Below are 14,917 nucleotides of genomic sequence, written 5' to 3'. Positions count from 1 at the left end.
AATGTACCAGCACTGCTGCCTCTCCAGCTGGACTCTGCAGCAGGGCCTGGCTTCCACAGGATCACTTTTGGGGCTGTTTTCTCCTGGGACCTGGATCCCTGCTTTGTTTTGGGCACGCTGCAAGCCCAGAGGGGCAGCTTGGGCCCCACAATAGGATTTTTTCCTTGTTTTATGACGTTCCTACCTGGAGGAACATCCCCAGCTTCAGCTGTGCTGCTCTGGGGCAACATACCCCTGCACAACCTCACTCACAGACCCCAACAGCCCCACAACCCAGCCCTGGAGCACAGGAGCACATCCACCAAGAGGTCTGGAACGAGCTTTCCAACACCTCACTGCCACATTCATATTTGCTGGAAAATCCCTTCGCCCAGGATTTGCTCCTGGGAAGCTGAGAAACCTCAGAGAAAAAGGAAAACAATAATTATCTCATTTGCTTCTCCTGTGTTTTGCTCCTTTGGAATGTGGTTGGAGATTGTTTACCCCCAGGTGATTGTTTCATTGGTTTCATGTGAGTTGTTTTTACTCTTTGGCCAATCAGGGCCAAGCTGTGTTGGGACTCTGGAAAAAGTCACGAGTTTTCATTATTATCTTTTTAGCCTTCTGTAAGTATCCTTTCTGAATTCTTTAGTATAGTTTAGTATAGCATTCTTTAATATAATAGTACCATAAAATTCTTTAATATAATAGCATCATAAAATAATAAATTAGCCTCCTGAGAACACAGAATCAGATTCATCCTCCCTGCCACGAGGCACCCCGCAAATACAGCACCTCACCAACACCAGCACCAAGCCTGCTGATGGAATTACAAATACTGGGCTTAACAAAGATGAGCAAGGCAGTCCTGAGACCCCCTGCCACCCTTGAGCCTGGAGCTGCTGGGTGATGCCAGAGCCCCCCTGGTACCCCCAGGAGCCCCCTGAGCTCCCCCAGTGCGGGCACGGAGGAGGCTGTGGGCAGGCAGCTTTGGACGGAACATGCCTGGAAGATGGGATCCAGCAGACACAGTTTGTTTCGTGCTGTGTCATTTCATTGCATACACACACACACACACAGAGGGAAAAAGGGGAAGAAAGGGAAAAAAAAAAAGGCAGGAACATTTGGCAAGCTGGTGAGGGTCTGGCTTTGCTGAGTGTGGAGAAGGAAAGTGCTCTGATTTTCCAAAGGGAGGAGGAGAGGGGAGAGCAGGCTGGCTGCCACACACATGCCTGGCAGCACGGGCACCAACTGGAGCCATTTGGGGCAAAACAGCTCCTTTTTTGAGTTTGAATCCTTGGGGTGGAACCTGCACCCTCCTTTCTGAATTGGCTCCAACCACACTTAAAGCAGCATTTTGGAGGTGGGCGGAGGAAAGGGCTCGGTCCTGTTGCATTGTGATTTCAGGGTTTACCTCAGAACCTCGGGTCCCTCCCCTGATAATTCCCTCCCAGGTGTGTCAGTCACCTCTCCTTTCCCCTCCCAGCACTGTCTGTCAGTCCTGGAATTCCAGAAGGGCATGGAGCGATTGGCAGATTTAAAGGATGCCCTCTACCCCTGGAGGGACATGGGGCCATCCAGGTGTCCTTTGTCCCTTAAGTACCTGGTTGGTGGCTCCCTACCCCTTCCCTGCCCCTCTCCCCAGGGTTAAAAGGAACAGCAACCACGGGCTCAGGGAGTTCTGTTGGAGCTGGTGCTGCATTCAGAGCCCTGTGGGCCAGAATAAAGCTCTGGATCCAAACCCTCCATCAGAACCGACTCCTTTCCATCACCATCGCCTTAAAGCTTCTCTGGCAGAGGGAAACCTGAGGAGCAGCCCCTGTTCTGGGGGGAAGCTCCATCCCAGCACCACCAGAGCTCCTGCAGGCCTGGACTTGTCCCCACGGGCCCAACTGCAGCACCCAGCCAGCCCAAAGTGTCTGTGGGGTGAAACACCACACACCAGCCAGCCAAAAGTGTCTGTGGGGTGAAACACCACACACCAGCCAGCCAACAGTGTCCCTAAGGGTGAAACACCACACACCCAGCCGGCCGTGCTATCCCAGAGCACAGAGGGCTAAAGAGCCAGGTGGTTTCCCTCTTTTTGCCATCCCTCCCCCCTCCTCCTCCTTCTCCTTCTTCTCCCCTTCCCAGCTCCTTGCTGGGAGCCACCGTTATGCACCAGCCTCCTGCTGTACCAAGCTCCTCCAGCCCATCCCTGCTTTTGGGATCCCTGCACCACCAGCAGAGCTCCCACAACCCTTGGTGCACGGCTGGCACGGCTGCAGCTCTTGCCCTGGTGTTGGGAAGGATGAAAGTTTGACAAGGAAGTCTCACAGATGTGTGTGCTTAGCAGAAAGATTTTTGGATGTAGAATCTGATGAAGGAATAGAAATGAAAGCAAGTTTTGATATAGAAGAAAAGAATTGCTCAGCCAGTCTTACTGGCCAACCAAGGAGGCAAAGGGTGTGTTAGTTAGAAGAGGATTTTATGGCTTAGAGCAAAAGATAAACCCACCTCAAACAAGAAGATGTTTTTTACCAAGCAGAAAGATAGCACAGGCAAACAAGGCAGCAAATGTTGCAGCAAAAAGGTCTCAGAATTTTCTACTCATGAAAATTGAAAAAGAACTTCTAGCTTAAACTGTAATGTGCTAACTTTTAGTGATTGGAGAACAGTAACATGAATATGGTAATTACAGTAGTTATGATAGGCTATAGATAATAGTTAAGGTATAGATTGGTTCTACTGTATTAAGATGCTCAGCAAACAAAAGTCTATAATGCATTGTAACCTAAACTAAGGGTCTGCAGGGCTGCCTGCAGCTGGAGCTGACAGCTGTGGGCACAGCTCTGTCACCCACCACCCTGGACTGCTGTAACTCTTGGATGGAATAAACTGCATTTTGGAGAGCTGCCTGGAGTCCCACATCCCTCATTGCAGCTCTTACACCCTGGGACCCCAGCAGACAGACAGCAGTGTCCAGAGGATCTGCAGCAGCTCCTGGAAATACTGGGGCTGAGGGAGGTTTCCAAGCTCATCTCAGGTCTGAGCAAACCCCCCAAAAAGAGGAAAATCCCCTCTGGTCAAGGCAATTTTGCTGCCTTTATGGAAAGCCAGGCACTGTCCTCACTGTCCAACAGGTTGAGGAGGAATCCCCCCAGAGCTGCAGCATGCTCAGGTGTCACTCACACTGCTCACACAAAGGTGCTTCAGGGAGGGCAGGTGAGTGCTGAGCACCCCAAGGGACACCTGTGAAACCCCAGGAATCAATGCCAACATGCAATGAGCAATTTTTTACACACACACACACGGAAAAACAACTGCTCTGCAACAGATTCCTCCTCTGACCCTCTCCAAGGGGCAAATGCGGATGGGGCAGGATGCAGAAGAGCCAAGCCTTGCTCACATCTCTGACCCATGTACATGACCAGTGATATCAACACACTTCCCCTCCCCAGCATCCCAAATCAGGCTGGCCTGAGCAGCCCCTGTTTCAAAAAGGATGGATGTGCCTCTGCATTCCAAAGGCAGCCTCCAGCAGAAGACCTTCAGGACTTTAATTGTAAGGAAGATGGGGACAAACAGGGCCTGTTGTCACAGGGCAAGGGGTAGTGGTTTCAGTCTGAAAGAGGATTGATTCAAATTAGATGTAGGGATGAATTTAAAGTTCTGGAATGGCTGCCCAGGGAGGTGGTGGAGTCCCCATCCCTGGGTGTGTTTAACAAAGCCTGGATGTGGCACTGGGTGCCAGGGTTCAGTTGAGGTGTTGGGGCTGGGTTGGACTCGATGGTCTTGAAGGTCTCTTCCAGCCCAATCATTCAGTGAATTCTGTGGATTTCTTTCCAAGGAGGATGGTCACACCCTGGCACAGGCTGCCCAGAGAGGTGGTGGATGCCCCATGCCTGGAAGTGTTCAAGGCCAGGTTGGATGGGGTTCTGGGAAACCTGGAACAGGGAAGGTGTCCCTGGCCATGGCAGGGGGTTGGACTGGATGATCTTTAAAAGGCCCCTTCCAACCCAAACCATTCTGTGATCCTGTGATCTTGAGTTTGGTGCTTCACACACAAAACCAGTCCGAGCCAACTTGTGCAAACCCAGCACGAAATTATTTCTGCACACGGTGAGATTCAAACGCTTCTGCAAAACCCTTCTGCACCCCAGCCTAGAGGAGATCCCAGACACTGAGGGGATCCTCCCCTCCTGGCCCCAGCACCCCTGGCATGCTGGAAGCATGTGGGGGTTGAGTCACACCTGCTGCAAACCCCCATCCTTGCTGCACCTCCTGTTCCCCAGCCACTCCTGCAGCGTGCCCGCACTCACAGCCCACATTGGCACCCAACCCACGGCCCTGCATCCCCCTGGCTCTCTGCTGCAGCTGCCCAGCTCTGCATGGGGCTGCAAGACCCAGACCCACCTCCCCTGAGGGCATGGACACAGCTCTGCCCACCACTGCTGCATTTTGGGAGGTGTTTATGGAAGCCACCAGCAGCTTGGTGTTCTTTCCCCCAGCAAACGCTCCCCTCCTGCTGCAGATTGGTAATGTAAAGAAATAAACCTTAAAATTTTTAGTTAGTTTATATTTTTAAAAAGGGGTTTTTTAGTTTAGTTAGGAAGAGAAACTTTTTCGTTAAGGTTATGGAGACTTTTTTAGAAGAGGAAAAAAATAGATGGATGCACCACCATCCTCCCATGACAGTAGGGAAGTGAGAGAGTCCCCCTTGAGCCTCCTTTTCTCCAAAGGTGAGCCCTCCCAGCTCCTTCAGGAAATATAAATTTCAAACCCCTCTCCCCTTTGCTTCCTGGGATTGTGGGAGCTGGGCTGAGCATCCAAAGCCACCAGTGTCACCTGTGCCCCACTGCTGCAGCCCTGCCATCCCCCCAGGCCCCAGCAGCACTGTTTGATGACAAATACATCCCTGTCCCTGCCCCAGGCCAGCCCAGAGGCAGAGGAGCAGGACAGTGAGTGTCTGTGCTTCCCTCTGCTCCCCACAGCAATCAGGCTTGGTCTGGAGCCAGCCCAGGGAAGGGACATCTTGCTCCAGGACAAGAAGAAAACCAAAATACTTCTTAGCCCCTGTTTCAAACCACAGAAGCAATCCCAAAGCCAAACTCCCCTCCAAAAGAAATCCAAGTCTCCCAAGGACAGGAGGTGGAAAAGCACCAACACCCCAACAATTCTTTTATTTCAACCCATGCTGTGATTTCTGCTTCAGGAAGGCAAAGCTGACACGGAGAAAGCAAAAAGCAAGCACAGGGATGAAATAACCCGTGTGGAAATTAGCTTGTTGTAATGCTGCCTGCAGATTCCAGGAGCCACACTTGTACACCTGGTAGAATGGTGGGAAAACAGATCTTAAAATCGTGATAACAGTCACACAGGGGAATTCTAGAGTAAGCAATTTCTTCGAGAGATTGCTAAAGTGGTTTTCCTGCCATCTCCCTCTCCCCTGCAGTGTTAATCCACAAGGACACAGCCCCCCATCGCTTTATCCCAGTGGAAAAGTGGAGCCCCCCAAACCTAGGGCATGGCCTGGGCTTGGTTAGCAGCAGGAGCCTGCTCTGCCTTGCTGCCTTAAGTGATGAAGATGATGGCAGAGCACCCCTGTGGTTTGCCAGCCCTCCTCCTGCATCCCCCAGGAACTGCATCCCTCATCTTCTTATTAAAAAAAAGAGACAAAAATCCATTTTTCTGTCTCGAAGCAGCAAAAAGACCAAGCACCCACAACCTGTGCACCACAAGGCCACTGGAAAATTCCTGGGGAGGGCAGGAGGTGCAGCCCAGCGGTGCTGGGCACTCCAGCTCTGGCCACCCCCCGAGGTGAACCAGCAGCATTTAATGACACCAAGGCCACAAACTCTCATTCAATTAAAAGCCAAGGAAGGTCCCTGCTCCTTCCCATAACTGGGCACTAACAGCTGGTTCTTTGCAGAGGAACAGGGAAGGGAGGCCCCTTATTTATGGTCCTGGCTGTTGGGAACGTGGTGACAGAGCGTGACAGTGGCATCGGTGACAGCACCTCTGCCCAGCTTTGCTGATTGGGCTGGGAAGATGATTTGGATCCCCACAGAGGTCCCAGAGAGCCCCCAGTTTAGCAGCTAGGGTAGTAAATCCCTATTTTATATATAATATATATTATATATAAAAATATATATAATATATAATATATTATATATTGCATATTATATATTATAAATTATATATTATATATTATATATTATATATTATATATTATATATTATATATTATATATTATATATTATATATACATAAAATATATTTATAAATATATATAATATATATATTTTTATATAGGGGTTCCTGTAGGGGAGGCACAGCTTTCAGAGCTCCCAGCCCCCTGGGTTTTCAGAGCCAGCTGATGAATCAGCAAATCCCAGACACTGAAGGGATCACCTCAAACCATCCCAGCAAGGACACCCCGAGCAGCAGGAGACCAGGCTCGCTCAAACAAACCCCTAAGGCCATAAAAAACCCCCATCAGACCATAAATTGTCCATTTGTTCCCCATGGCCTCACACCCCACCTGCAGGACTCCAGCTCCTGGGATGGGGGAGACACAGGGAGCGCTGAAACAGACACAAAATTGAAGTTTTTTGGTCCGAACTCTCAGGTGGTTTAATCCTGCTTAATTCCCCCACTGACATTGCTGTCTCCTTCAGGAAGAGGAAAACCAAACTGCTTATCCCTGACTTTTACAGGGATCTTTTACCCTTGCTGGCCCTTTCCCTTTCCCCAGAGCCCTTCCTACGCCCAATCTCTGTGCCCCAGCCCTGCTGCCCACAGCACTGACAAGAGAGCAGAAAAGGGACTTAATTAAGCAGGAAGCAGGTTTTGCAGGGAGACATTAACACAGGAGCAAGGCTCAGGGCAGGTGGCTGGCACCCAACCCCAGGCATGCACAGGCTACACCTGATACACTGGCAAACTACTCAATATACTCAATTATATATACATATGTATATATATATATATACACTCAATTATACCTGGGCAACAGGTGCTGTGGGTGAGTCTCTAATCCCACTGACACACCAAAAACAGACACAAAATTGAAGTTTTTTGGTCTGAACTCTCAGGTGCTTCAATCCTGCTTCATTCCCCCACTGACACAGCAAGATCCTGACACTGCTGTCTCCTTCAGGAAGAGGAAAACCAAACCCTTGTGGAAAGGTCAAGCCTTTGCAATGAACTCTCCCCTTTCTATCCAGTCTTGGTTTCACAATCCATCTGTCCACACATGCCATCCTGCACCCCAGAGGTCCCCTGGGACAGACTCAGCAAGCAAGGGACCCCAATGCTGACAGCCTGGGGTTTAAAACCAGCATTTCCCCAGTGCCAGAGTCCCTCCTGCAGCATTTCCCCACCACATGCCATCCAATTTGCCTCCCGCAGAGCAGTGCCACTCTGCAAATCCCCGGGCGTTATGGGAACCGGGGTATAAAAACATTCCCAGTGCAGCCACGCCAAAATTGCTGCTGAAATGAGGCTGGGAACAGAACAGGCACAGATCCTTCTAGCCCACAAACTCCAACATGCTTGCATGGCCAGTTCACCCACGGCTAAATGGCACTCTGGGATCTCCTGGAGCTTTTTATCCAGCTTTGCCCTCAAGCTGCTCTCTGGGCACCCCAAGGGCTTGGGCATCAGCAGCTTCAAACCACAAGAACTCAGCCCAGGCACTCCCTGCTCCATCAGCACAAAGATCTCAGCTCCCTGCTGGACGCTGAAATGCTGTCCTTGCCCCAGAGAAGGGGTCTGAGCCCAGCTCTGAGGCTTTCCCAGGCCACCAGACATCCTCTGCAATGCCCAGAAAACGTGCCCACTCTCACAGAGCTGCCCTGGGGAGCACAGGCAAGGAAGGAAGCCTCCCCAGGCACAGCCACCAAGCAGGAGGATCACTGCAGGACATGCCCATGAGGTTTTGCTCTCAGGAATGAGTCAGAGATAGGGACCAGGCCCTTAGAGCTTCCTTTGCCTGGAGACAAGGAACACACATGGAACACACCCAGATTCTGGAAAGATTGACCCCATTTCCATCACAAAGGAAACTCTGGATTTTCTGAACTTTCAACACACAGAAACAGCCTCCAGCTCAGCCTTCAAGCAGGGGGATCACTGCAGGACAGGCCCATGAGGTTTTGCTCTCAGAAACAAGCCAGAGATAGGGACCAGGCTCTTAGAGCTCCCTTTGCCTGGAGGCAAGGAACACAACCAAATTCTGGAAAGATTTAACCCCATTTCCATGTCAGAGATAGGGACCAGGCCCTTAGAGCTCCCTTTGCCTGGAGGCAAGGAACACACATGGAACACACCCAAACTCTGGAATGATTATCCCCATTTCCATCACGAAGGAAACCCTGGATCTTCTGAGCTTCCAGCACACAGAAAGAGCCTCCAGCTGCCCAGGCAGAGCAGCAGTACTCACGTTGTACAGGACGGTGGTCCACCCTTCCATGGTGATGCACTGGAAGACGGTCAGCACAGCAAAGAGGATGTTGTCGAACTGCGTGATCCCGTCGTTGGGACCGATCCACTCCCGGCACTCGTAGCCCGGGGGACAACCCTGCACCCCGCAGGGATGGGGAGGGTCCAGCTCCTCTAGTTCACCTGCAGCACACAGCAGAGAGCCAAAGGAGGCAGAGGTGAGGGACAGCTCATCACAGATCTTTTCCCACTCGTGGGATGTGGAGAGGGTTCCTGTTACACTCATATTTTCCCTTCACCCAGGATTTTTCTCCTGGGAAGCTCAGAAGCCTCAGAGAAAAAGGAAAACAATATTCTCTCCTTTGCTTCTCCTGTGTTTTGCTCCTTTGGAATGTGGTTGGAGATTGTTTATCCAACAGGTGATTGTTCCATTGGTTTCATGTCAATTGTTTTGACTTATTGGCCAGTCAGGGCCAAGCTGCATCGAGACTCTGGAAGGAGTCAGGAGTTTCCAATAGTATCTTTTTGAGCCTTCTGTAAGTATCCTTTCTGTACTCTTTACTATTCTTTAGTACAGCTTAGTTTAGTATTCTTTAATATAATATAGTATCTTAAGTATTATAATATACTTAAATATTCTTTAGTATATATTCTTTAGTATATATTCTTTTATTATATATTCTTTAGTACAGTAAACTATAGTATAGTTTAGTTTCATATTCTTTAATATAATATAGTATCTTAAATATTATAATATACTAAATATACTTACATATTATAATACTTAAATGTTATAATATAATATAAAACTATGACATAGTATCTTCAATATAATATAGTATCTTAAATAAATAAATATAATAGTATCTTAATATAAATTAGCAGCATTCTGAGAAGATGGAGTCAGATCCATCATTCCCTCCTGCCATGAGGGCAGCCCACAAACACATCAGGTGCCCAGCCCTTGTCCCCACCTGAATTGTTTGTGTAGCAGGCTCGGTGCAGCTTCCCGCTGTAGAACTCCAGGCCGATGATGGCAAACATGAGGATGGCAAAAAAGAGCAGCAGGCCGATCTGCAGGAGAGGCACCATGGCCTTCATGATGGATTTCAGGACAATCTGCAAGCCTGGGAGAGGAGAGGAGATGAGAGAAAGGGCACAGCTCAGAGCAGCAGTGCAAACCCCCTTCCAGGGACTCATCCATCCCAAATCTGGCAGGAGGAAGACAGGGAGCAGAGAGGATGGACAGCCAACAGGGAGGTGCAACAGGCCAGCACAGCCTGGAGGAGCCCTCTGGGCAGGAGGATCCTGGAGGAAAGCAGGGGAAGGAAAGCCAAGCTACAGAGCAGCCTCCAGCAGAGGTTGTTTCTGGCCCCCACTCCAAAGTCTAGCCTGTCCTTGCCCCACCTGGACTTGGTGGGACATGGCTTGTGCATCTCTGTCCCCCTTGTTGCCCCCAGGGCATGGATCCAGCCCTGCCAGTGCCCAGGGCAGGAGAGACAGGAGCACTGGTGCCAGCAGCAGCTTAGTTTCTTTATTTATCCCTGTGCCAACAGATGAAATCTTGCAACAAAAAGGGAAAAAAATCCAAAAAACCAAGAAATCTCCCCTGAACAAACCCCAGTCCTGAAAGGATCCACCCACTGCCATCTGGCCGGGGAAGAGGAGCTGCCAGCGGGCTCTGCAGGGGACAGTGCCACCCAGGGACACCAAGTGCTGCCACCTTTGAGCCCCCACTAGATGGAAAGGTGGAATCGACGCCTCAGGTTTGAGCTTTTATGTTTTTCAGATTCTGTGCTGCTTTAGTGTGTGGGTCTGGGCTTCATATGAGGGGATGGTGAGCTCTGTGCACAGAGCAGGGAGACAAAACAATTCCTGCTCTAGCTGGGGACCAAGGACAAATGATCCAAATCTCAGCCCAAGAGCACAAACACTGTGGGCTGAAGAGAGAAAAACAAGCAGGGTGGGACTGCATGGGCTAAAGCTGGAATGGGACAATGAACTCCAATAGCAAATGGAGCAGAACGTATAAAAGTGTGAGACTCTGTGACCAGTGGTCCAATTTTTGTGACCATTTTGGTTCATCTTGGGTGCAGCCCTGGCTGGGCTCTTGTGCTGCCCAAGGTGGATCCTTTGAGGCCTTTAATAAATCCCTGCTTCATTCTTTAACTCTGTCCAGCCTCTGTTCCAGCTCAGCCTTCCCAAGCCATCAGGACAAGGTGGCACAAGGACCCCTCTTCCCCGGGGGCCATCAGGGACGGATGCAGACCCCCAGGGAGGGAATCAGGAGGATCCAACTTACTGGGAATGCCCGAGACGAGCTTCAGCGGCCGGAGCACGCGCACGGCCCGCAGCGTCCGCAGGTCCACGTGGGTGTTGAAGTGTGTCCCGGCCGTGGCGAGGATGCTGTGGGCACACAGGGACAGAGCACAGTTAGCCCAGGGAAAGCCCTTGGCCACTTCAGTGCCGTGGTGTCAAACCAAGCCAGGGGGAAGCCATGAGATTGAGAGTGCTGTGCTCTCCTGGCTGAGCTAGCCGCGCTACAGCCCACCGAGAGGACTTGCTGAGTTTGTCATCTCTTGGGAGCACCAAGAGGTTTTATTGTGTAATACTGTTCATTTTTTGTGCTTGTGCCTGTTAAATAAACAAGTTTTTCCCACTTTCCTCCAAGGAAATCTTTTCCTGAACCAGCTGGGGAAGCCATGAAGCTTCTCAAGCCATGTTCCTGGGCAGGGACAGAGATTCAATTCCTCCCAAAAGAAATTCGATGGTCAAACCCAAATTCATGGGCAGCTGTGACCAGACAAAGGCACACAGGGACCCCTCAGCCCCAGTAGCTCCCTATCAGTGCCCCCCACGCCCCAGGATGGCTGGGGACAGCCCCATATCACCCACAGATCCCATCTGGGGTCTCAGGGATCATGCAGGACCCCTCCCAGGAAGGTGGCATGTGGGCCAGGAGCAGCAGCTCAGGGCTGTGAGTCCCTCCCCTCCGTGCTCCTGTGGCAGCACCTCCAGCCATCAGCTGCCCTGGCTTTTTCCACACATGGAGCTTCCTCAGAGTCCCACCTCTGGGATTGCTGAGAAGGAGCCCAGAACCTTGCACACATTCCAAAATCTATAGTAATGAAAGTTTGATGACCTTGGAAGGCAACCAGCAGGCACAGGAAGGACTCCAGAGGTTTTCTTTTAAAACACAAAGATTTTTTTTTTTTCCCCAAGCCCATCTCTGGAAAACAAACTGGGGCAAGGAGGGAAGCTGGTGCACACTCAGTGCAGCAGTGGAAACACTCAGGGCTCCTGCACCTGCTCTGGGATGCTGAGGGATGCTGCACCTCAGGGATGCTGGCAGAATCCTCTCCCATCCAGGCTTGGTCCCCAGGGGCTGGGAGAGGAGCAGAGAAGGGCTGGGAGAGGAGGGGATGGGGAGGAGAACGGGACAGAGGGAGGCAGCAACCTCAGGGTTGTTTGCAGCAATCCAAAAACCGAGGGAAATTGGGTCATTGTTCCACTAATTCATCTAATTACAGGCCAGAGCAGCTCTCTGGCGTGCTGAGCAATTAGCACTGTTTCTCTCACCCTCTCCCTGAGGTACAGCAGGTACCAACCTGTCCCTCCAGAAAGGCGGCTGGGTTTCCTAGGATACCCTGGCAGCTCTCACATCTGCAAACCGGGTTGTTTCAGCTCCTTTCCCCAGCCTCCTCTTCCTCTCTGCCCCACAGCAAGGCCCCAGCAGCAGTGGGATGCATCACTCACAACCCCCTGGGTATCACACTGCTTATCCCTGATATTTACAGGGATCTTTTACCCTTGCTGGCACTTTCCACACCCAGTCTAAGTGCCCCAGCCCGTGCCCAGCCCCTGCTGCCCACAGCACAGGGGAGACAGGAGAGCAGGAAAGGGACTTAATTAAGTCAGGAGCAGCCAGAGCCTGGGGAGAGCTGTGCTGTTAAATTGGTTGTAAGATCAAAATCAATAAATATGATAAAGCACGGCCGCTCAGCAGCACGAGGGAGGGACAAAAGCCCTGTCACTTGCCACCCCTTCACCCACCCTGCCAGCAAGAGCAGGGTACCCCAGTGCTCCCCAAAACGCCAGCACAGGGGACACACTGTGCCAACACCGTGCTGGAAAGCCTCCTTCAGCTTTTGCTCCTTGTGTCTCAGTCCCTGGAGTGGCACCAGCCTCCCAAAGGGGCAGGAGCAGCCCCAGTGCTGACTCCAGCCAGGACAGAACCACAGAATCCCAGAATAATGAGGTTCAAAGAGACCTCCAAATCATCGAGTCCAACCTGTGCCCTTACACCTCAACCAGACTGTAGCACCAAGTGCCATGTCCAGTCTTTTTTTAAACACATCCAGAGATGGTGATTCTACCACCTCCCTGGGAAGAGCATTCCAGTACTTTATTATTCTTTTGGTGAAAAATTTTTGTCCTAAATCCAACCTATACCTTCCCTGACGTAGCTGGAGACTGTGTCCTCTGGTTCTGTCAGTGCTGCCTGGAGAAAGAAACCGACCCCCAGCTGTCTGCAAACTCGCTTCAGGAAGCTGTAGAGAGCAATAAGGTCACCTCTGAGCCTCCTCTTCTCCAGGCTAAGCAACCCCAGCTCCTTCAAACATTCCTCAGCAGCTGAGGAGCTCTGGGAGGCCAGGGATGCTCCTGGGCAGGATGCAGGCTGCAGGCTCCAGCCCATCTCCCACAGCAGAGCAGCACTGGGATGGGCAGCTCTCTTCCCTCATCACAGAGCCACGGTGCCACACGGATGGAGCTGTGTTGCAGTGTGATTTCAGGGTTTACCCCAGAACCCCGGGTCTCTTCCCTGAAGAGTCCCTCCCAGGTGTGTCAATCATCCCTCTTTTCCCCACCCTGACCCCTCCCAGCATTGTCAGTCCTGGACTTCCAGAAGGGCATGGAGCGATTGGCAGATTTAAAGGATGCCCTCTACCCCTGGAGGGACATGGGGCCATCCAGGTGTCCTTTGTCCCTTAAGTACCTGGTTGGTGGCTCCCTACCCCATCCCTGTCCCTCTCCCCAGGGTTAAAAGGAACAGCAACCACGGGCTCAGGGAGTTCTGTTGGAGCTGGTGCTGCATTCAGAGGCCTGTGGGCCAGAATAAAGCTCTGGATCCAAACCCTCCATCAGAACCGACTCCTTTCCTTCACCATCGCCTTAAAGCTTCTCTGGCAGAGGGAAACCTGAGGAGCAGCCCCTGTTCTGGGGGGAAGCTCCATCCCAGCACCACCAGAGCTCCTGCAGGCCTGGACTTGTCTGCAGTGCCCAGCTGCAGCACCCAGCCAGCCCAAAGTGTCTGTGGGGTGAAACACCACACACCCAGCCGGCCAAAAGTGTCTGTGGGGTGAAACACCACACACCCAGCCAGCCCAAAGTGTCTGTGGGGTGAAACACCACACACCCAGCCGGCCAAAAGTGTCTGTGGGGTGAAACACCACACACCCAGCCAGCCAAAAGTGTCTGTGGGGTGAAACACCACACACCCAGCCGGCCAAAAGTGTCTGTGGGGTGAAACACCACACACCAGCCAGCCAACAGTGTCTGTGGGGTGAAACACCACAGTTGCCGCTATTTGGTTCAGCCCCAAGGGCCAGACAAGCCCAGGCACATCCCATCTACGATATTGGTGACACCAAGAGAGATGGAGCCCTCCAGGCCCTGGGCCAGGAGCAGCACCTGGCTGCAAAGTCCTCGGCTAACCCAGATTTGTGTGAAGGGCTCCGGAGCCTGGCTGAGCCTCCAGGCAAGGCTCGGGCGATTCCAGGGCACTCCTTCCCCGCGCTCTAAATTAGCTGCTAAGAATGGGACTCCTCTGTGACAGGCAAGGTGACATGCTCCTTGTCCTCTCCGGGGGACAGGGGACATTGGGAAGGAGGTTTGGACAGATCACCAGACCGAGGCGGTGGCACTCGGAGCTGTCACCCAGGCACTGACAGAAAGCTGACCCAGGTGTGACACAGGGGCCTGCACATCCTCCTGCAGGCAGCCATGGCAGAGGGCACTCTGATCCCAGCCAGCCCAGAGCCTCTGGGCAGCCCTACATCACCCTCACACCCAATAAAGCGGCTGGGAAAAGCAAACCAAGCTTCCAGGCACGCCAGCCTGGCTGCTGGCTGCCTTTCCCAAGCCCTTCTGTGGCTGGAAGTTACACACATCCCCTCTCCTGGATAACTTTTCCCAAGCCCTTCTGTGGCTGGAAGTTACACACATCCCTTCCCCTGGATAACCAGGCTTTGCAGGTAGGCACAGGCATCAGTGCTGATTATAAATCCAATGCTCCAAACACACCTTGCTGCTTTGGACTTCAGCATATGTCACCTGGCAATTGTTTATTAACCCTCTAGCCATGCTTTTTTATTAATAATTTATTTTTTTTATAAACTCTATCAGCCAGAACTTTCTGAATTAAAGTTTCTTACAGCTCCTGAGATGAGACTCGGGCTGTGACAGACCTTTGTGCTGCCACAGGGCAGGAGCTCTGGTATCTGTAGAACAATTT

The 14,917-nt window shown here is 51.6% G+C and overlaps 1 protein-coding gene across 2 annotated transcripts in view; it reads right to left on the bottom strand.

Moving 5' to 3' along the window:
- CACNA1E (calcium voltage-gated channel subunit alpha1 E) overlaps window positions 1-14,917 on the bottom strand; it is a 123,553-nt gene that overhangs the window by 67,541 nt on the left and 41,095 nt on the right. For both annotated transcript variants that reach the window (XM_030953415.1, XM_030953416.1), the window contains exons 5-7: window positions 10,706-10,809; window positions 9,378-9,530; window positions 8,405-8,586 (exon numbers count right to left, since the gene is read on the bottom strand). In XM_030953415.1, the coding sequence (XP_030809275.1) occupies window positions 8,405-8,586; window positions 9,378-9,530; window positions 10,706-10,809 (439 nt within the window). The remainder of the gene's footprint in view (window positions 1-8,404; window positions 8,587-9,377; window positions 9,531-10,705; window positions 10,810-14,917) is intronic.

The sequence above is a fragment of the Camarhynchus parvulus genome, chromosome 8 (genome assembly GCF_901933205.1).
Source record: "Camarhynchus parvulus chromosome 8, STF_HiC, whole genome shotgun sequence".
NCBI lineage: Eukaryota > Metazoa > Chordata > Aves > Passeriformes > Thraupidae > Camarhynchus > Camarhynchus parvulus.
This window is presented reverse-complemented; position numbering and strand designations above follow the sequence as displayed.